The sequence below is a fragment of the Primulina tabacum genome, chromosome 12 (genome assembly GCF_025594145.1).
Source record: "Primulina tabacum isolate GXHZ01 chromosome 12, ASM2559414v2, whole genome shotgun sequence".
In the NCBI taxonomy this organism is placed as follows: domain Eukaryota; kingdom Viridiplantae; phylum Streptophyta; class Magnoliopsida; order Lamiales; family Gesneriaceae; genus Primulina; species Primulina tabacum.
The window spans coordinates 1,514,211-1,538,613 of record NC_134561.1 but is presented as its reverse complement, the minus strand read 5'-3'; the positions used below and the strand labels follow the sequence as shown (position 1 = coordinate 1,538,613).

At 31.8% G+C, this 24,403-nt stretch overlaps 1 protein-coding gene across 1 annotated transcript; it reads left to right on the top strand.

Annotated features, from left to right (window-relative positions):
* Positions 1-20,286: 20,286 nt before the first annotated feature.
* Positions 20,287-23,898, top strand: LOC142521099 (UDP-galactose transporter 1-like). The gene is made up of 5 exons (XM_075624290.1): positions 20,287-20,720; positions 21,806-22,055; positions 22,278-22,485; positions 22,727-22,958; positions 23,394-23,898. Exons 1-5 carry the CDS (start codon positions 20,610-20,612, stop codon positions 23,622-23,624), a joined length of 1,032 nt encoding a protein of 343 aa, XP_075480405.1. The 5' UTR covers positions 20,287-20,609; the 3' UTR covers positions 23,625-23,898.
* Positions 23,899-24,403: the final 505 nt, after the last annotated feature.

The window sequence follows — 24,403 nt, the reverse complement described above, 5'->3', positions numbered from 1 at the left end:
ATCAAATTCATAGAAAATTACTATAACAATGTTATAAATTAAAAAATTGTTAATATTCTGAATATTAAGGTAATATTGGGAATACGAATGGAGAAGAGTGAGACTGAAAAAAATTAAATTATTAATAAATATTAAGATCATATAAAACATCTTTTTCTCATTTAAAATAGAGATATTTTTAGACTATTTATATATCAACATAGATATATGATTGATAGAAAATGTTTGTATGTAAGTGATTTCAATGCAAATATTTAAGAATTAAGTCAATTTCGATATATGATGCTTGTAAGGCCCGAGAATTTGATTATCGTAATCGAAATGATTTGGGGTATATTTACCGTAATCTGATATTATTCTGGGATGATTTCTTGATTAATTGAAGTAATTATAGACGGAACGGAGTGGACCGGAAAAGACGTGAATATATGTGCAAAGGTGTGTACTCGAGCACATGCGCGGCTGGAATGCGCGTACATGCGCGAGCATGGCAGAGCAGTTGGCACATATGCGCCGGATGGAGGCGCGCATATGCGCGAGTTGTGCGGAAAGAGTGGTGCATGACCAGAAGGTCTCGCGCATATGCGCGACTTGGGTGCGCGCATATGCGCGAGCAGTCCAGAAGCCAACGTTTTGGAACAGAAGCTTTGGCGCATATGCGCCGGATTCAGGCGCGCATATGCGCCAATAGTTGCGAAGCCTATGCGAGTAACTCCAGAGAGTCTCGCGCATATGCGCGGAGATGAGTCGCGCATATGCGCGAGGCGATGTGCAGAATATATGCGGAGACAGTAGGTCTCGCGCATATGCGCGATGTCAGTGCGCGCATATGCGCGAGCGGCTGGGAAGACATGCGCCGAGAAGTACTGTCTCGCGCATATGCGCCGAGAAGGGTCGCGCATATGCGCGAGACGTGTTGCATGTAGGATCGGCCATTTGCTTTACATGCGTGAATGCAATATATATATATGTAACAAAGCTTCGTTCCTCCTTCATTATTTCCGATAAAAGAGTCGAGAAAAGTCTCTGTGAAGTTATAGAAAATCCTTACGCCTTTTGTGCAAAATCCGTCCGTCTGATTTTGAATCCGACTTCGGTACCGAGTTCCTAGCAACGTAGGTTACAACTGGACGTAAGTTTTACTACGTTTTGACATGTTTTGAAATTATGATGTTGTTGGAATTGAATGGAATTCATATATGATGTTCTTGACATGTTAGACATCATAGAATCGAAGTCAGATTAAGAAACGGACCGGTTATGTAATTGTTATGATTTTTGGAATTGATTAACTGAGATTCGATATCAGATTGGTGTTGTTATTGAAATTATGAATTGCACCGATATTGATTATGAGTTTGGTATTATATCTGTGGTGTTGGAATTGACGGGGTTATTGAGACTGTATTTTTATGCCGTCAAAACATCAGTAAATTGATATTGATCAGATTCGGTATTGATTGAGATGGTATTGTGATATCATATGTCGATGGGCATTGATCAGATTATGTTTTGATTTGAGTATTAATCAGAACAGGTTTAGAACTGAGTTATATACTGATATTGTGTATGTTCGGTATTGTTATTACCAGACTGAGAATGAACAGGATTGAATGCAGGACTTCGTCTTCGTCAGAGTGAGAAGAGAAAGGTATAAATTAATGTTGAGTTGGGATTGCACAACTCGAGTGAGGTTTGGCTCGAGTTTTCCTAAATCGCATACTTTACCTTATTGTATTGATTTGATTGATGTACTTGTTCTCTTGATTTATAGACAGCAGGTATTAGACGAGTATCTTGTGACATAAGTGCCTGATAGTGGCGGGATCGCCACGGGCACATTGCACGATGTCACAAGATAGTGTATTGGCGATAGTGCCAAAGTCTGTCACCGGATGATTGACTATCGATGTGGATAGAATTTGGGTTTCTTCTATTACTGTTGATCGATGTCGTATCGGTGTGGATAGAATTGGAGCTTCTTCTATTACTGGTGATCGATACTATATCGGTGTGGATAGAATTAGAGTTCCTTCTATTACTGGTGATCGATACCATATCGGTGTGGATAGAATCAGACCCTTTTCTATTTCTGGTGATCGATACCTTATCGACGTGGATAGAACTGGAGTCTTTTCTATTACTGTTGGTCGATATAGGAATGCCAACTTCTGGAAACCGGGATCCCTAGACTAGGATTGAGTCTAGTCTAAATTGTGTAGCTACGAGTATTGTCGACAGTTTGATATTAGTTATGTTTCAGATTTTGATACATATTGCTGTTACCTGTTACATGCTTTATAGTTGTTTATATGATTGCATGTTTCGTTGATTTATACTGAGAATGTAATTCTCACCGGAGTTATCCGGCTGTTGTCTTGTTTGTATGTGTGCATGACAACAGGTGGGATAGGATCAGGGTCAAGAAGAGAACGAGGCTGGACTAGATAGCGTGGAGATCCGGGCTTAGGATTCAGCACTGATATATAGTTGAACATAGTTGAATTCTTGTAGATAATACAAGATTTGTATAATTATGTTTAATATGTAATTTGAATTGAATTACATTACGTTTCCGCTTTGTATTTAAAAATAAAAATTTAGACCTTGTTTATTATAATTGGTTGAATTATTTCTAAAGACGATTAAGGAATGAATTAGCGTCCGGGTCCCCACAATGCTAAAAAAATATCCCTAAATAATATATTATCTATTAATAATAATACATATTAAATATATGACTTTAATTTGTGAGCTTACTGTTTTACCTTTTTTTTTTTACAATTCGTCATATTCATGATGTTATTTAAGCCATTTTATGTTAGTTTAAAAAGGTCATTAATAGTGTACCTAACTCATTCAAAATAATTATTATTTTAATTTAATTTTAATTACTTATCTAATACTATTATAAGTATATGAGTTGAATTGTGAGCTTGCTATTTTACCCTTTCATTTATTTTACAATTTCTTATGTTAATGAGGTTCTTTAGGTCATTTTCTAAATTAATTTAATATGAACATTAATAGTGTATTTAATTCCATCAAGATAATTATTAATTTGATTTTACTCTTGAATTTCATTATTGTGAGCTTACTATTTTACCCTTTCATTTATTTACAATTTCTTATGTTCATGAGGTTCTTTAAGTCATTTTCTAAGTTAATTTAATATGAACATTAATAGTGTATTAATTCCATCAAGATAATTATTAATTTGATTTTACTTTTGAATTTCATTATTGTGAGCTTACTATTTTACCCTTTCATTTATTTTACAATTTCTTATGTTCATGAGGTTCTTTAAGTCATTTTCTAAGTTAATTTAATATGAACATTAATAGTGTACTTAATTCCATCAAGATAATTATTAATTTGATTTTACTTTTGAATTTCATTTAGTTTACATGTTACATATTTAAAAAAATTGCTAATATTACTATTTGAATTTTATTTAGTTTACATGATACATATTTAAACATTAAATTATTTTCTACGTTAGTTATTTAAACATTGACATCAAATTCATAGAAAATTACTATAACAATGTTATAAATTAAAAAATTGTTAATATTCTGAATATTAAGTTAATATTGGGAATACGAATGGAGAAGAGTGAGACTGAAAAAAATTAAATTATTAATAAATATTAAGATCATATAAAACATCTTTTTCTCATTTAAAATAGAGATATTTTTAGACTATTTATTTATCAACATAGATATATGATTGATAGAAAATGTTTGTATGTAAGTATTTCAATGCAAATATTTAAGAATTTAGTCAATTTCGATATATGATGCTAAAAAAATATCTCTAAATAATATATTATCTATTAATAATAATACATATTAAATATATGACTTTCATTTGTGAGCTTACTATTTTACCTTTTTTTTTTACAATTCGTCATATTCATGATGTTATTTAAGCCATTTTTTATGTTAGTTTAAAAAGGTCATTAATAGTGTACTTAACTCAATCAAAATAATTATTATTTTAATTTAATTTTAATTACTTAAATTTATATATTGCAGTCAAATTCATGAAAATCTCTACCATATTAATGATAGATAATAATGGGATGACAAAGGGAGATGAGACGGATGAAATAAACATAAAGTATTAATAAATATTAAGTTCATATAAAACTTCTTTCTCCCATTTAGAATAGAGATATTTTCAGACTCTTTGTTTCGACTGAGATACGTGATTGAGAGAAATTTTTGAATGTAACTGATTCCAAACACTGTTTTTAAGTTATTTGGTCAATTTTTTATATATGCTACTAAATAAATATTACTAAATAATATGCTTCATTTGATCATTTAGTGTTCTTGCAATGAGATAAGTTTTTTTTACCCTAGCGTTAACATGTTTTATTGTTATATGTCATTTTTGTTGATTATGTTGTATGCATGTCATATAAAATGTCAATATTTCTCAAAGAATAAAATCGTTTTTCAAAAAGAAAAAAATTGTTCATCCAGAAAAAGAAATACATGAAAAACAAAGTGTACACGATTCTCATTCTATTTATAATGGTATGAGAAAAATTTTAAAGTTTTGTGGACACAATAGATCAATTTTGTGAATTTTTAGTAATCTAATACTATTATAAATATATGAGTTTGAATTGTGAGCTTACTATTTTACCCTTTCATTTATTTTACAATTTCTTATATTCATGAGGTTCTTTAGGTCATTTTCTAAGTTAATTTAATATGAACATTAATAGTGTATTTAATTCCATCAAGATAATTATTAATTTGATTTTACTTTTGAATTTCATTATTGTGAGCTTATTATTTTACCCTTTCAATTATTTTACAATTTTTTATGTTCATGAGGTTCTTTAAGTCATTTTCTAAGTTAATTTAGTATGAACATTAATAGTGTAATTAATTCTATCAAAATAATTATTAATTTGATTTTATTTTTGAATTTCATTTAGTTTACATGTTACATATTTAAAAAAATTGCTAATATTACTATTTGAATTTCATTTAGTTTACATGATACATATTTAAACATTATATTATTTTCTACGTTAGTTATTTAAATATTGACATCAAATTCATAGAAAATTATTATAACAATGTTATAAATTAAAAAATTGTTAATATTTCGAATATTAAGTTAATATTGGGAATACGAATGGAGAAGAGTGAGACTGAAAAAAATTAAATTATTAATAAATATAAAGATCATATAAAACATCTTTTTCTCATTTAAAATAGAGATATTTTTAGACTATGTATGTATCAACATAGATATATGATTGATAGAAAATATTTGTATGTAAGTGATTTTAATGCAAATATTTAAGCATTTAGTCAATTTCGATATATGATGCTAAAAAAATATCCCTAAATAATATATTATCTATTAATAATAATACCTATTAAATATATGACTTTCATTTGTGAGCTTATTATTTTACCTTTTTTTTAACTATTTTACCCTTTCATTTATTTTACAATTTCTTATGTTCATGAGGTTCTTTAAGTCATTTTCTAAGTTAATTTAATATGAACATTAATAGTGTACTTAATTCCATCAAGATAATTATTAATTTGATTTTACTTTTGAATTTCATTATTGTGAGCTTACTATTTTACCCTTTCATTTATTTTACAATTTCTTATGTTCTTAGGTCATTTTCTAAGTTAATTTAATATGAACATTAATAGTGTATTTAATTCCATCAAGATAATTATTAATTTGATTTTACTTTTGAATTTCATTATTGTGAGCTTATTATTTTACCCTTTCAATTATTTTACAATTTTTTATGTTCATGAGGTTCTTTAAGTCATTTTCTAAGTTAATTTAGTATGAACATTAATAGTGTACTTAATTCTATCAAAATAATTATTAATTTGATTTTATTTTTGAATTTCATTTAGTTTACATGATACATATTTAAACATTAAATTATTTTCTACGTTAGTTATTTAAACATTGACATCAAATTCATAGAAAATTACTATAACAATGTTATAAATTAAAAAATTGTTAATATTTCGAATATTAAGTTAATATTGGGAATACGAATGGAGAAGAGTGAGACTGAAAAAAATTAAATTATTAATAAATATAAAGATCATATAAAACATCTTTTTCTCATTTAAAATAGAGATATTTTTAGACTATGTATGTATCAACATAGATATATGATTGATAGAAAATGTTTGTATGTAAGCGATTTCAATGCAAATATTTAAGCATTTAGTCAATTTCGATATATGATGCTAAAAAAATATCCCTAAATAATATATTATCTATTAATAATAATACCTATTAAATATATGACTTTCATTTGTGAGCTTATTATTTTACCTTTTTTTTAACTATTTTACCCTTTCATTTATTTTACAATTTCTTATGTTCATGAGGTTCTTTAGGTCATTTTCTAAGTTAATTTAATATGAACATTAATATTGTACTTAATTCCATCAAGATAATTATTAATTTGATTTTACTTTTGAATTTCATTATTGTGAGCTTACTATTTTACCCTTTCATTTATTTTACAATTTCTTATGTTCATGAGGTTCTTTAAGTCATTTTCTAAGTTAATTTAATATGAACATTAATAGTGTACTTAATTCCATCAAGATAATTATTAATTTGATTTTACTTTTGAATTTCATTATTGTGAGCTTACTATTTTACCCTTTCATTTATTTTACAATTTCTTATGTTCATGAGGTTCTTTAAGTCATTTTCTAAGTTAATTTAATATGAACATTAATAGTGTACTTAATTCTATCAAAATAATTATTAATTTGATTTTATTTTTGAATTTCATTTAGTTTACATGTTACATATTTAAAAAAATTGCTAATTTTACTATTTGAATTTCATTTAGTTTACATGATACATATTTAAACATTATATTATTTTTTACGTTAGTTATTTAAATATTGACATCAAATTCATAGAAAATTACTATAACAATGTTATAAATTAAAAAATTGTTAATATTTCGAATATTAAGTTAATATTGGGAATACGAATGGAGAAGAGTGAGACTAAAAAAAATTAAATTATTAATAAATATAAAGATCATATAAAACATCTTTTTCTCATTTAAAATAGAGATATTTTTAGACTATTTATGTATCAACATAGATATATGATTGATAGAAAATGTTTGTATGTAAGTGATTTCAATGCAAATATTTAAGCATTTAGTCAATTTCGATATATGATGCTAAAAAAATATCCCTAAATAATATATTATCTATTAATAATAATACCTATTAAATATATGACTTTCATTTGTGAGCTTATTATTTTACCTTTTTTTTAACTATTTTACCCTTTCATTTATTTTACAATTTCTTATGTTCATGATGTTCTTTAGGTCATTTTCTAAGTTAATTTAATATGAACATTAATAGTGTACTTAATTCCATCAAGATAATTATTAATTTGATTTTACTTTTGAATTTCATTATTGTGAGCTTACTATTTTACCCTTTCATTTATTTTACAATTTCTTATGTTCATGAGGTTCTTTAAGTCATTTTCTAAGTTAATTTAATATGAACATTAATAGTGTACTTAATTCCATCAAGATAATTATTAATTTGATTTTACTTTTGAATTTCATTTAGTTTACATGTTACATATTTAAAAAAATTGCTAATATTACTATTTGAATTTCATTTAGTTTACATGATACATATTTAAACATTATATTATTTTCTACGTTAGTTATTTAAATATTGACATCAAATTCATAGAAAATTACTATAACAATGTTATAAATTAAAAAATTGTTAATATCTCGAATATTAAGTTAATATTGGGAATACGAATGGAGAAGAGTGAGACTAAAAAAAATTAAATTATTAATAAATATAAAGATCATATAAAACATCTTTTTCTCATTTAAAATAGAGCTATTTTTAGACTATTTATGTATCAACATAGATATATGATTGATAGAAAATGTTTGTATGTAAGTGATTTCAATGCAAATATTTAAGCATTTAGTCAATTTCGATATATGATGCTAAAAAAATATCTCTAAATAATATATTATCTATTAATAATAATACCTATTAAATATATGACTTTCATTTGTGAGCTTATTATTTTACCTTTTTTTTTTAACTATTTTACCCTTTCATTTATTTTACAATTTCTTATGTTCATGAGGTTCTTTAGGTCATTTTATAAGTTAATTTAATATGAACATTAATAGTGTACTTAATTCCATCAAGATAATTATTAATTTGATTTTACTTTTGAATTTCATTATTGTGAGCTTACTATTTTACCCTTTCATTTATTTTACAATTTCTTATGTTCATGAGGTTCTTTAAGTCATTTTCTAAATTAATTTAATATGAACATTAATAGTGTACTTAATTCCATCAAGATAATTATTAATTCTATTTTACTTTTGAATTTCATTTAGTTTACATGTTACATATTTAAAAAAATTGCTAATATTACTATTTAAATTTCATTTAGTTTACATGATACATATTTAAACATTAAATTATTTTCTACGTTAGTTATTTAAACATTGACATCAAATTCATAGAAAATTACTATAACAATGTTATAAATTAAAAAATTGTTAATATTTCAATTATTAAGTTAATATTGGGAATACGAATGGAGAAGAGTGAAACTGAAAAAAATTAAATTATTAATAAATATTAAAGTCATATAAAACATCTTTTTCTCATTTAAAATAGAGATATTTTTAGACTATTTATGTATCAACATAGATATATGATTGATAGAAAATGTTTGTATGTAAGTGCTTTCAATGCAAATATTTAAGGATTTAGTCAATTTCGATATATGATGCTAAAAAATATCCCTAAATAATTTATTATCTATTAATAATAATACCTATTAAATATATGACTTTCATTTGTGAGCTTACTATTTTACCTTTTTTTTTTACAATTCGTCATATTCATGATGTTAATTAAGCCATTTTTTATGTTAGTTTAAAAAGGTCATTAATAGTGTAATTAACTCAATCAAAATATTTATTATTTTAATTTAATTTTAATTACTTAAATTTATACATTGCAGTCAAATTCATGAAAATCTCTACCATATTAATGATAGATAATAATAGGATGCCAAAGGGAGATGAGACGGATGAAATAAATATAAAGTATTAATAAATATTAAATTCTTATAAAACTTCTTTCTCCCATTTAGAATAGAGATATTTTCAGACTCTTTGTTTCAACTGAGATACGTGATTGAGAGAAATTTTTGAATGTAACTGATTTCAAACACTGTTTTTAAGTTATTTGGTCAATTTTTTATATATGCTGCTAAATAAATATTACTAAATAATATGCTTCATTTGATCATTTAGTGTTCTTGCAATGAGATGAGTTTTTTTACCCTAGCGTTAACATGTTTTATTGTTATATGTCATTTGTGTTGATTATGTTGTATGGATGTCATATAAAATGTCAATATTTCTCAAAGAATAAAATCGTTTTTTAAAAAGAAAAAAATTGTTCATCCAGAAAAAGAAATACATGAAAAACTAAGTGTACACGATTCTCATTCTATTTATAATGGTATTAGAAAAATTTTAAAGTTTTGTGGACACAATAGATCAATTTTGTGAATTTTTAGTAAATTGAGATGTTGAGCCAGTTGCACTTTATTTCCTCCAATATCATCTTGATATCTCATATGCATATCTTAATTACATTATTCGTGTCTCTTATCAAAACTTTTAAAATGCAATAATTAATTTTGTATAACGTTTCACAAGATATAAAATATTATAAACAAAATGTAAATTCGATAAAAGAAAATTTGTTTTGTTTCAATGAATAATATAATATTATGTTCTAGACACAACAAATGAGATTGAAATTATATTATTTTCATGATATGATGAACACAATCATTGTTCCAAAGCTTCTAAAAAAGTGACTAACGAGATGACTTTCTTGAATTGCGTTAAATTAAACGAGGACACAGTTCTAATATATAGTAATTTGATAGATTTTCAAGTATTATTTCTCACAGTGATTGAGAAATAATTGTTAAAAATTTATTAACTATATGTTAATAATATTGATACTGAATATATAAAATTGATATTACAAATATCACGATGTTCGAAAAAATTATAACACCATTCATTGGTTATGTTGTTGAAGGATATATAGGTTATATATACTTTTACTTACAAGTAAAAATCTATCACGACTAAAAGAATTTTTTCTTAGGAGTTACAGTTGATGATTGTCATAAACTGAAAAATCATTCAACAAAAAAAACAAATAGTCGAAATATAAGATTACCGGATAAAAACAATGTAGAAAACCGAAAAAAATATCGTGATAGGGAAGCAAACTACAAACATGTCAGATCTCAGATGAGGATTCTAAATAAGTAATAAGTATTAAAGATGATCATATACTTGTTGAGTATACCAAAATGGTTATACGCATATTATAAAAACTATGACAAAGAGTTGTTGAGTTGTCAAAACCAACCAAGAAGCTTATTAAAAAATGTGTCATGTGGATAAGATAACTTTTTCGATTCATATACCGTCTATGGTCATGATTTTTATTTTTATTTTGTTTGATTTGTTTTAATTGATAAATGCTACTAGCCATATTTTAATTCATTTAAATATTATCAAAATTTCATTCATATATTTTCACCAGTTTCGTTGCTCACGTGCAACGCACGTGCACTTTTCTAGTATATATAAATATAAGGGTTCACTTTTTGTAACACAAAAAGACATCATTTGGCCTTGGTGGTCTAAATTCTTTTTTATTATAGAAAGTATTTAGAATGAAAAGTTCAAAATTTGTTTTTATTTATGTCAAAATCAATTTTTATCATGATATCATCACCAAATTTCAAAACTTTAATACTCGATTCTTCTCTGTGGTTCCAACGAAATGTGAAAAGTTCCCCTCTATATTCTTTTTTATATCAATCCAACAAGAACACTCCAATAAACTCATGCTACCTTGAGTACCCACTAAATCTCGACAAAGCCCATACTGAAGTAGAGTGCAAAGATCAAATTAGTGAATCTGTCCAATATACACTGATTCAATATATTTAAAGCACCTAGCTCCCATGGATGTAGATCGTATTCTTGATCAAACCACATAAATCTCGTGTGTTGATTTTTCGGTTGTTTATTTTTTTTGTTGATTTTGCAATAAATTTATCAAGTTTTGTACACATCGAATCATCTAATTGAAGCAGGGATTTGGATTCAAGTTGATAAACACTACAATTGGTATCAGAGTCAGGTTTTTGGTCAACAAAGAACTCGCAAATGGGTTGCAAGATTGAAGTTGATCGTTTCGATGGAACCGGAGATTTTGCACTTTCGCGTATAAGGATGCACGCTGTTCTGGACCAACAGAAAGTTGCCAAGGCATTAGGCGGTGAAAAGAAATTAACAGAAATTCTCACCGCTGATCAGAAGATGGAGATGATGGATACATCGTTCAGCTCCCTCACTCTGCATTTGAGTGACAAAGTTCTTTGGGAAGTAGCCTCAGAGAAAACAGCTGCAGGAATCTAGGCAAAACTTGAATATCTTTACATGACAAAATCACTGCAAGAGAGGATCTACCTTAAAAGGTAAATTTTTCGCTTTCAAGATGACTTATTTAAAATCCATATGTGAAAATTTTCATGAATATAACAAACTCATTCTTGATTTGGAAAACATTGGGAACGAAATTTAGGAAGAAGACAAGGCCATCATACTTCTAAACTCTCTTCCAAACTCTTACTCAGTATTTGTTGATACAATGAAATATGAGAAAGAGAATATGAAATTTGATGAAATTTTGAAGGCTTTGAAGGCAAAAGAATCACACAAGAAAATAGAAAAGGAAGTCAAAGACTCGGGAGATGGTTTATTCATAAAGGAAAAGTTAGAAAAGAAGGGAAATATCAACAAGAAAAAGGTAAAACTCGTGCCCAAGTCAAAGAAACGAAGTGTTTTCTATGCCACAAGCATGGTCACTTCAGAAAGGATTGTCCAGACCGGTTCAAACATGGTGACAAGAGAAGAGAAAATGGAGAAGCATATGTTGCACAAGACGACTATGAGAATGCAAAATTTATGCGTGTGGGAGATCAACAAAGAGATCAAGATTGGATTCTAGACAGTGATTGCTCCTTCCATCTGTCACCAAACAGGAATCGGTTCATGTCTTTTGAAGAGATAAATGGTGGACAAGTCATTCTGGGTAACAACATGACTTGTCAAGTCCAGGGGTTAGCACAATAAGGCTAACAATGCATGATTGGACTAAACTTGTACTAAAAGATGTGAGGAATGTTTCTAAGCTAAAGAGAAACTTAATCTCTCTTGAAAGCCTTGATCAGCTTGGATATACCTTCAAGGCACAGAAGGGAAAACTGACAGTATTCAAAGGCTCTCTCGTTGTAATGAAGGGTATAAGATCAAATGGACTCTACACTCTTCATGGAGGAACTCAAACTGGATCTGTCAGTGCTGCTGAACAAAACTTGGACAACTCAATGCTATGGCATCTAATATTAGCACATATAGTGATAAAGGACTACAGGAACTCCAAAAACAAGGTCTCCTTGGTGACATACCACTAGAAAAACTGGAGTTTTGTGAGGACTACATAAAAGGTAAATCCACAAGAGTAAAATTCAACAAAATAATCCATGTGTCATCTTCCCCTTTGGAATATGTACACTGTTATCTCTGGGGACCATCAAGAGTTCCATCTAATGGAAAGGCGAGATACTTCATGTCTATTATTGATGATTACTCTCGGAGGGTATGGAATTATACTTTGAAAAAAAAATAAGGCTCTAGACAAATTTAAGCAGTGGCTTGTCTTGGTTGAAAATAAGTCTAGCAGAAGCTAAAGAAACTCAGAACAAGTAATGGTTTAGAGTTTTGCTCGAAAGAGTTCAATGATTTCTGCAAGAGCAAAGGAATAGCAAGGCACTTCACTGTCCCATATACCCCCACAACAAAATGGGCTGGGCGAGAGGATGAATAGGACTATCCTTGTGAAGGTGAGATGTATATTGTCATACTCTAGGGCTCCTAGGAGTTTTTGGGAAGAACCAACAACTAAAATATGTTATCTAATCAAAAAGTCTCTCTCTGTTCCATTATGTTTTTTAATTCCCATGGAAAGGTGGTCTAGAACACCACCATATCTACATGATCTCAAAGTTTTTGGTTGTGCAGCATATGCACATGTAAAACAAGGAAAATTATAAGCAAGAGCAATCAAATGTACTTTTTGGATATCCTGGAGGCATCAAGGGCTATAAACTTTGGTGTATAGAACCTGAAATACAAAATACTATAATTAGCCGAGATGTCACCTTTAAGGAAAACCATTTCCCATACAAGGTTTCAAGTGATGCTGATAAGTCTTTAGTAAGACATCGTAGCACAAAGAGCACAAATATTGAGGTGGAGCGATCCGATGCTCCCCAACTGACTATTGATAACACCTCAACTGATGACAATGGAGCAAAAGAAACCCCTCAAGCTATGGACAATCCGAAACACTATCAGCTAGCAAGGGATAGAAGCAGGAGGATCATTAAGCCACCTGAAAGACTAGGACATGTAGATCTGATCTCTTATGCATTCTCAGTTGCATCACAAATAGGTGATGATGATCCAGTAAGCTTAAAGGATGCTATGAGTTCTGATGCTAAGGAAGATTGGTACAAAGCTCTGACAAAAGAGATGGAATCCTTGAAAAAGAATCACACCTGGGAGTTGATACCTAAACCTAACAACCAAAGGATAGTTGAATGTAAATGGATATTCAAAAGAAAGTAAGGTATACCTGGAGTCGAAAAACCAAGGTACAAGGCTAGATTTGTTGTCAAGGGATTCACACAGGTTGAAGGGATATATTTTCAAGAGGTATTCTCCCCTGTTGTCAAGCATAGACCAATAAGGACTGTACTGGCCCTAGCAGCAAAAAAATACATTGAGCTTCAGAAATTAGATGTCTCTACAGTTTTGATCCATGGTGAGCTTGAAGAAAAAATATACATGCAGCAACCACATATGTTTGAAGTCAAAGGTATGACTTCACCGGTATGCCGGTTAAAGAAATCTCTTTATGGTCTAAAGCAAGCACCTAGGCAGTGGTATAAATGCTTTGACGACTTCATGATAAGTCATAAGTTCATAAGGAACAATTTGACTAGTGTGTATATCACAAGCTATTAAAATCTGGAAACATCATGCACATATTGTTGTATGTGGATGACATGCTAATTGCTTGTTCAGATACAAATGAAATCCTATCACTAAAAGCTTATCTAAGTGGTGAATTTGAGATGAAAGATCTGGGACAGGCTAAAAAGATTTTGGTATGGAAATCAAAAGAAAGAGGCAGACAAAGGAGTTGGTATTGTCTCGACAAAGATGTGCTCTGAAAGTGTTAAAGAGAGTTGAAATGCTAAATGCAAGACCAGTAGCAGGACCAATGGCTCACCATTTCAAACTCTCAATAAACCAAGCACCAAACACTGAACAAGGAAAAGAGTACATGAAGAAAGTTCCTTATGCAAGTACAGTAGGCAGCTTAATGTATCTAATGGTTTGCACCAGAACTGACCTTGCATACTCAGTAAGTTTGGTGAGCAGATTTATGGCAAACCCTAGTGAAAAACACTGAAAAGGGTTCAAACGGATTTTAAGGTATCTTAAAGGAACGTTTGACACGGGTATAACCTTTAAAGATTCAAGGAAAACTGACAGCTTAATAGTATGATATGTGGACTCAGACTATGCTGGTAGTGTTGACACTAGGAAGTCCCAAACTGGCTAAATCTTCTAAGTCAATGGCACGACAATGAGTTGGAAAGCAAACCTACAGCCTGTGGTAGCACTCTCAACCACAGAAGCTGAGTACGTGGCAGTAACTGAAGCATTCAAGGAAGCTAAATGGACGAAAGGTTTCATGGAAGAGCTGGGCTATAAGCAAAAGTCAGTAATTATGTACTGTGACAACCAAAGTGCCATACATCTGTAAGGACCGTGTATCGTATTATCGTAAATCTTATGTTGATTATCGATAATTCATGAAATTGTCATGTGATTATTTATATAAGGTATATCATGACAAAGAAAATGATAAAATCAAGGAAATGAGAAAATAAGTGTGATAATGAAATATTGCACTAGATATTGATTAATTAACAGAATTGAAATTGTAACAGTTTGAGTGGAGAAACCGGACGCCGATACAATACAAAACCAATATTTTGTACAGAATGTATGGCGCCCGGGCGGCAGAAAATGATCGCCCGAGCGCCATTGTGGAATAAATTGATGCTTGGACAGAACATTCCGCGCCCGAGCGGTAGTTTTTGACCGCCCGAGTGCGGTGTAAGTCATACTCGGGGACAGAATGTCTCGCGCTCGGGCGCGAGAATTCTACCGCCCGAGCGCGATAACGGTGGAGATAAGAATAAGTTTTTCTTCTTTCTTTCTTCACTTTCCTTTTCAGCAACTTCGAGAGAAAAGTTGGAAATTCAATTTCTTTCGTCCGAATCGACTTCGAAACGTTGTCCAAACGCGAAACAAATTATATATTCGGAATCTCCGCGTCGAGAGCTTCCTTTTGAGGTAAATTTCTTCTAGTTTCAGCAGCTCTAAATATTAAAGTGCTGAAATAGCATGTATTTGAAGACGAGATTCATATATGTGGTAGAATAACCGACAAGAAACTCGTATTCGAAGTCGGGATTGAAGTATGTTATGATTTCGATTTGATATGAATTTTTAAAGTTTCAAAAGATATTTGAGACTTATATTGTCGATTTTGAATGATGTTATTGATTGAAATGAATATGTTATTGATGTAGATAAATTATTATACTGATATCTTCAAGCTACATCGACTAGAACGAAGAATTGAGGTATGTTGCGACCGGATAACATACAACATGTATCTGTATCATATGATATATGTTTGATTGATTTGATTGAGAATATGTGTCTATATGCCTTATGTGATGACTTGATGTGGCATACATGACATTGTGATTGGAATATCGATGTATAAATTAAATATTTTGTTAACACACATCGTTTGATGCATACATCGATACATGACATGCACGTTGAGCTATGATCCTTGGATACCCTGATATGATTTGATTGGATTCTGGGGTTTGTGAACACGATGCTATGTTTGGTATTATATGACCCTTAAACCATAGACATTCGTGGCCCCGACGATTGATTGAGATTTGGGATTTGATGGCGCTTCGTCGACGCTATCATACGAGTATCCCTGATTGAGGCCGGTGTGCCAGCTCGAGCATTGATTTGATAGCGATTCGTTTGATTCTGACATGTGACATACATGCATTGCATATCATATATCATCGTGTAGATATCTGGTTGTTCCATACGGAGCTTTGCTCACCCCCAAGGGGGGCTGTTGTTGTCTTTGTGTGTGGACAATGGCAGGTACTCCATTATATCAGGATGCCGGAGAAGGTGCTTCTGGAGGGAGTCACAGCTTGAGCTGAGGTTTTATGTTTTATTCTCAGTATATATATGTAGCTATATACCGGGGCATGTCCCGAGGATATGATTGGTTGTCTGTATTTGGCTTTGATTACGTGTTGGCATGTTTATGATGTAAAATGTAATACTATTTTTAGTATTCAAATAAAATATTTTGGGCTCATTGTAAAGAAATTTTAAACTCGTTTTCCGCTGTAATTAATTAATTAACCCTAATCAGATTGTGTTGTAATAATGATTAGGAGCTAAGGACCCCAAACCATCTATCAAAACACCAAGTCTTACATGAGAGGACAAAGCATATAAATGTGAGGCTACATTTTGTTCGTGAAGTGATTGAATCTGAAGATGTTCAAGTTCAAAGATAAACACCAATGACAATCCGGATGATATGTGTACTAAAATGATAGGAACAAACAAGTTCGAGAAATGCAACGAACTGTTTAATATAACCAGCTGTAGGCTGCCTTAAAACAAAAGGCATGAGAAGGTGCCTTATTGAGAACTTGGTTGCAAACAAGGTAAAGAATAGTGGAATGTCAGCAATCCAAGTCAGCTATCCAAATGGACAATTGGTGGATCAGTTAAGGTAACTAATTGGTGGTTGGTTGGATAAGGATGAGTGGTTGAACTAGATCAAGACTGGCCCTTGATCCCAGCTTATGGTCATGAAGTGGAATCACTTGTGTGTGGCTAGCTATAAGAAGAAGGAGTCAAGTAGATGGATTGATGCATGAAAGAGTTCTGAGATCGTCCATGAGAAGTGAACAAGAGGCAACAAGTCTCCTCCTTTGAAAATACGAAAGCTTTTCTTTGTAATCGACGAAAGAGAAAAGAGTGGATTTCAGAGTCTACATTGCATTGTAAATTGTTCACTGCACACTGATTTAATATAGTGAAAGCACCTTGATAGATGTTGTTTTTACGTGTTTTATTGCATTAGTTTCGTGTGTGTTTGCATTGTGTGTGCATCCATTTCATATAAATTTTGTTCGTTTTATAATTAGCATATGCATATGATCGTGTCTAACTCGTACGTGATAAATTTGCGGGTGAAATGACCGGAGAACTGAAATCGGGACATAAATATGCGAGTCACAAGAAACTGGAGAGCACTTGGCAGAAATTTCGACGATCAGGCGCTAGAATCTTATCGCTCGAGAAGGGATTTCCGGAAGTGTTGACAGAAGATTTGGCGCCCGAGCGGTATAGCTGTAGGATCTTACCGCTCGGGCGTGAGTGGTGCCTGCGCCAAGTGAAAATTACAGAAGACTTGGTGCTCGGACGGTAGAATCTTATCGTTCGAGCGTGAGTGCCGCACCTTGGAAGCAAAATTACAGAGGACTCGGCGCTCGGGTGGTAGATTCTTATCGCCCGAGCGGTACTCAATTTGGAAAAAAATATTGAGGATGATTCTTGTCTTCCCGGAGGTGCTTGCCAAAAGGGGGATGCTCAAAGGGACCCTATGGGTGAAAATTTAGACATTTTTCAACGGTCAAGGAGTTTGAAGGAGAGAAAAAAGGTTTTGAGAAAACTTGGAGTTGAAGATTTCAAGATTTCCGGACAATGTTCTTCACGTTTTCGTCACGTCTAATATTTCTAGCTTAAAACTTATTGTTTAAATCTTGTTTGACTTATTTTGATCATGAATTCGAGTAGCTAAATTTCATTATTTGTTGGGATTTAAGTGGATCCTACCCCGAAACCGTGTTTAGTTAATTTATCAAGATAAAATTCTTCTTAAGATTGTTTGTAGATGATACCTTGAAAGCTTCGATAATGGCAAATGAATCCTGCAGGGATGATTGATGAGTTAATGCAATTATTGTATATTTTCTTCTTAAGAAGAATTTGCTCCGCTCTATTGCTTCAGTTTGTGACAATACTCTCTCAAGATACAACTTCTTCTTGCAAAAAAAAAAAAACGCAGTAAATTGCAAGAACAATAATACAGAAATATAATAAACCTTATTTGTTGAACGAATAGGAATGAACAATATAAGTGCATAATTTTTTTTATGCAAAAGTTGTCTTTGATATGGAGTCTTGATGCTCAATTTAATGTTTTCAATATGAAGGGGCATGCTGATTTATCAGAGTAGGTGTCTCTTGGTTCATAGAACATAATTTAATCATCCATGGACACCAATCTAATGAAAGGATATCAAGAAAACTCGAAAAAGCATGCAACTGCGTGTGAAAACAGAGCAATGAAAATGGCACCCCCGCGCCCCACAGCCCTGTGTACTCAGTTTTTTTTTTGGGTTCTCCCGCACAGAGCAGCAATGCAGGGGCTCCCTGTGCTGCCTGGAAAATCAAGGCATCACTTGGTGCAAATTTGTTTTTCTCTTTTTGCTTTTTTTCGAGTCTTTCTAGTGTTCGTCGTTGCATAATTTCAATCATTAAGCTCAAAAAATTCCAACAACTTTTTTGTATTAGAGTTTATAAATGAAAATTGATTTTGGTAGCATTCAACGGGAAAAAGTTTAATGCCCCTTTCTAACGTTTTCCCTATAAAATATTAGTTTTAGTATCACATTTTCCCAATAAAAAAACATGGTTAGTTCTTGATTTGGGTTTAATACATATTATATTCACTTTCAATACATATTTTTAATCAGTATTTGACTTGAATATCAGAATAGATACGTTGAAGCTCACCTCCAGCATCTTTCTAGCGTTCATTCCTTTGATTTCAGGTATCCAAGTTGTCCAGCTCCTAAGTTCGACGAACATACAAGAAAGCACAAAGAAAAAATCGGGTAATTTTTAAACGAAGAACATATATTTACAACTCTTTGAGGAAAGTTCAACTTTTTAAAGAGAGAATCTTGAGATGATAATGTGTGTGAAGAGATCATTCCTCTCTTGTTATCGATTAGTGTTTACCATGTTGGGGAAGAAGGATATGGGCTCTCCGGCAGCGGTTCTTGAGGCATGCAGAAGAACGTATCGAGGTAATTCCAGGCTCAACAAAGTGAGATGCATGGCACTTGCAACCGACGGTTTATCTACTCTGGAATGCGAGGAATAGAGCAATTCTTGATTTTCTACTGCCAACATTTTCTCGGATGAGCGTGTCATCCAGCACGGTTCACCTCTTGATTTACCTAAATGCCCCTTTCAACATTTTCTCTTGATTTACCTAATGCACATCAAATGACAGTGGTTGTCGATCCTCGCGTCAAAAAAATATTAAACGTGATTTTTCGTATTCACCTCTTATATACTTGATGTAATTGACACATTCCTCTCCTGGATGTTATAATTAGTATTTGTACATAATATATTTATTATTTAATAACAAAATATTGAAAAATTAAAATTTAGTGCATATATTAACATAAAACTTACTAATAATATAATAAAGATATAATTTTTTCATATATAACATTGATTAATCTAAATTTAAACAACCTTAATTGTCTAGAAACCTCACCTCGATTTTGTTCATGTTATTCACATTAGTAGTATATTTATCTAACCAACACATGACATATGTATTGAATAATATAAATGAGTGATCACGATTTTTCACTAGACACGTATATTATAGGTAAAAACTTGTGTGAGACGGTCTCATGAGTAATATTTTGTGAGACGGATCTCTTATTTGGGTAATCCATGAAAAAATATTACTTTTTAAGCTTCGGTTCACAAGACACCTAATCTATATTATATGTTTGAGTGAAAGGAGGATGTAACATGGCAACCCCACACCCACCTAAACTGCGTGTCTCACATGTCTGTGTGAATTGTGTAGTGAGCCCAAAGGCGTGAGGTTGGTGAGAAAGCCGCATACGTTTTGGATTCGATTCAAATAAAGTAGGGGCAACACACAAAATTACCATTTTCTTACTGGAAATAAGCCACCTCAGCCTCGTGCTACTGCTCCAGCAGGACACATTTCTTCACCATCTCTTCACCTTCCATCGGAATTCGTCTGGGTTTCTCATTTCCTGCTACATAGATCTGTTTTCTTGGCTTTTTCTCGTTGGTTTTTTGGGTAAAGATTGTTTCTTTTTACGATTTCTGATCTGGGCGGTGAAGGAAAATGGAGGATATATTTTTGTGTCAGTGGGGTGTGATTCGATCGCTGTTAGCTATTCTTCAATGGTGGAGTTTCAATGTCGCCGTCATTATCACCAACAAATGGATCTTTCAGGTGGGCTTCTTTTTTTCCTTTGTTTGTAGCTAATATTCTCGAGTGAAAACAGCGTAATTTTTCGTGTTCTTGCGTTTTTTAAGTTTTGTACGCAGCCTAATTTGGTGGAATTTTGTTTCTTTTTTTAGTTTGATGTTATGTGCAAATTGGCTTCTTTTTTTTATTGATCTTTGTGTTTTTTTTCTATTTCTTTTGAAATTTGGATTGTGTTTGTATATAGATTGAATTGTGTTTATTTATCGTGTGATTATGTTCCAAAGTTTGTGACAATTCTAATCTTGAGAAGGTTTCTGTGAATCGTTCGTCAGTTTGATTGGATTGAAGCAACATTTCGTCTCTGTGTTTATGTTGTTTCTAAATCTTAAAGGAGTACTTTTTTTGTTGATTTCTGGTTTTGTGACTGCTATAGATTGTTTGTATGTTTAACTTTCATAATCTACACTATGGTTGCATTTATATTTTTTTTATGTGACATGTAGAAGTTGCATTTAACAAGTGTTTTTGCTTGAGTGCATTTCATATTGGGTATACAAAGAACGTATTTTTGAACTCCGTCTGTGTCGAGTTAACAAGTGTTTTTACTTGAGTGCATTTCATATTGGGGATACAAAGAACGTATTTTTGAACTCTGTCCGTGTCGAGTTATACAATTGTAGCTGCTAAACTGCTCTGGATCTTATATTCTTTTTTGTGGAGGAGGGGGGGGGGGGAGTGATTTTTAGATTTTACATAAATTTATTTATACTATCCCTGTGGAAGTATGCATTTGCTTGGGACTATCAGTGTTTTGAAGTGAAACAGTTTATAGGCGGGGAGTTAGTGATGAATGCTCCTATTTCAGTCCTTGAATGATGATGGAGGCTAGCTCTGATGAAATTTTACCCTGTGCAAATTTCAATTTCATGATCAATTCACAAAATGGTTATACTCTTTTAAATTAGTGCAACCAATACAATATTAAATATGATAAAGTTTTGTGATATGATATCTTGGGTTGTGATTGTTCTATCAAGTGTTTGTGAATGGATTTTTGTTACTATAATTGTTATGGCTAAATATAGATGTGTGTGTTTTTTCCTTAACAGAGATTGGACTTCAAGTTTCCGTTAACGGTATCGTGCATTCACTTTATATCCTCGGCAATTGGTGCATACCTGGTAATTAAAGTGCTAAAACTTAAGCCGCTAATTTTGGTCGAACCTGAAGATCGATGGAGGAGGATTTTTCCCATGTCATTTATATTTTGTATCAACATAGTTCTAGGAAACGTGAGCCTGCGGTATATTCCTGTTTCTTTCATGCAAACAATCAAATCTTTCACTCCTGCAACAACAGGTAAATTTTTGAAGAAAAATTTAATTTGAAGCATCAAATATTAGATTATTACTGTAAGGAAAAAAACATTATTAACGATGATTCAATTCATCAGAACTTTCATTTGGTGGCTTCATTCAATGAAGAACTATTCGATAAATTTTATGGATCTTATGTTGATGCATGACATGTATTTTTGCGTCAACGGAAAATGCCACGTGGAGTTCTAATGCTTCCAAACAGTTGTCTTGCAGTGGCTGATCTGGAACAAGTATTTCGAATGGCAAATTTGGGCTTCTTTGATTCCCATTGTTGGAGGGATATTAGTCACGTCTATAACAGAGCTGAGTTTTAATATGCTCGGTTTCTGTGCTGCATTCTTTGGCTGCATTGCTACCTCTACTAAAACGATTCTTGCCGAGTCTCTGTTGCATGGGTACAAATTTGACAGGTATTGGTTTCTCACCCTCTCGTTTTCCCCCTTCATTTCGCCGGAACCACAAGCAATGTGAGGAGGAAGTTAACAACCATGGCGATAAGAGTGACAATTAACTCCTTTTACGTCCATTTCTTTCATGGTCCTAAAATGGATATGAGTTTCTTTTTCTTGTTTAGTTTACGATGGTCTTTTATTTAATTTTACGCGTTAAAGAATGGTAAACTATAAAGAAATTATGTTTTACTGACTGCAGCATAAACACGGTATACTACATGGCACCATTTGCAACTATGATCTTGGCTGTACCAGCCATTCTACTGGAAGGTTTGGGGGTTCTGGAATGGATTCATACATGTCCCTCGCTTTTCTCATCTCTCATTATCATCTTCGGGTCGGGGGTTCTGGCTTTTTGCTTGAACTTTTCGATCTTTTATGTAATTCACTCCACAACTGCCGTGACATTCAATGTTGCGGGGAATCTAAAGGTGAGTCTTTCATCCTGGACGCAATAATGTTTGTTTGTTGAAGTACCACGTGGGATTCATCACTTGTAAATGGAATAAAAAATGTATTTTTTAAATGTTTATTTCTGTTACCTATCACTTATTTAGTAGCCATGAATAGCAATGCAAAATACACAGGTTTTTATCTGAACTTTGGTGCAGAATTGGTTCATTTCCATTATATACTATGCTGGAAACAATAATTACCTTAGGTGGTCCGTGTGGGGTGTGGCTGTATTTACGGTTTAAATATATAATTTGCATCTTAGCTTTTTCTATAACTTCTGATAAATCGACAAGCCCTCGGTGGTACATACTATCCATATTTCATCATAGAACGGGGCTTTGCAGTTTCCGGTGTCCTTGTGGTGGTCGTCACCTTCGTCAATGATACTGAAATCTTGTTTCATTTTTAAGGTTGCTGTTGCTGTCACATGTTCGTGGATGATCTTCCGAAACCCAATCTCGGTGATGAATGCCGTTGGATGTGCTATAACTCTAGCTGGATGTACCTTCTATGGATATGTTAGGCAAATGCTTTCACTCCAAACACCCGGAACCCCTCGTACCCCTCGAACACCTCGGACCCCACGAGGGAAAACGGAGTTGATTCCTTTAGTTAGCGAGAAATTAGACGATAAGGTTTGAGTCGAGCATCGGTTCTGTGTCGGCCTGGTCGGAGAAAGGTAACAGGTGATGGGAGGTAGAAAGTAAAGAGTCTTTTTTCACCAAAGTAGGATCTAAAGAGGACCGCATATTTTGCTTGATTATATATATAGTCACTCTTCTTTTTAGCTCAATGATTTCACATATTTATTCTTGTATGTATGAAAAGTGATGGATGTAATTCCTCAAAAAATTTAAAAGCAGAGATATCTTGTTTTGGGGAATGATTAACCCATCTTTTTAAAGTAGTTTTAAACACACGACACCCGAAAAAAAAATCCGTCTTTTTAAAGCATTTCTTGCTTGTTGACTCCTACAATTTTGTGCCTGGGTGTAAATGATTGATGATAATATACTAAACGTCGTTCGTTGTATTACACATATTTGTTTCATCCAACGTTTGATTCAGATTTTAAAAAAATAGTATTGTAAATTATTATATTAGAACATATATTGATTTATCATTTTTCTACGATCACATCTGACTAAGTTTGAGATTGATTTACATTATTTAGTAACTAATCTTTGACATGTAAACAATATGTATGTTAAATTTTAATACAGGGGTAATTTTTTAGGGAATATAAAGGAGTATTTGGGGAACAAAATTTGATATATTTGAGATAAAAATCAAAACCGAACCGATTTAATTAATATTTTTCAAATTTAAAATTGAATTTTTGAATTATTTTGATTCGGTCGGTTAATTATGTTAAATCGAATTATTGTTTCTTCCTTGATAACTTCTCAGATCATAATAA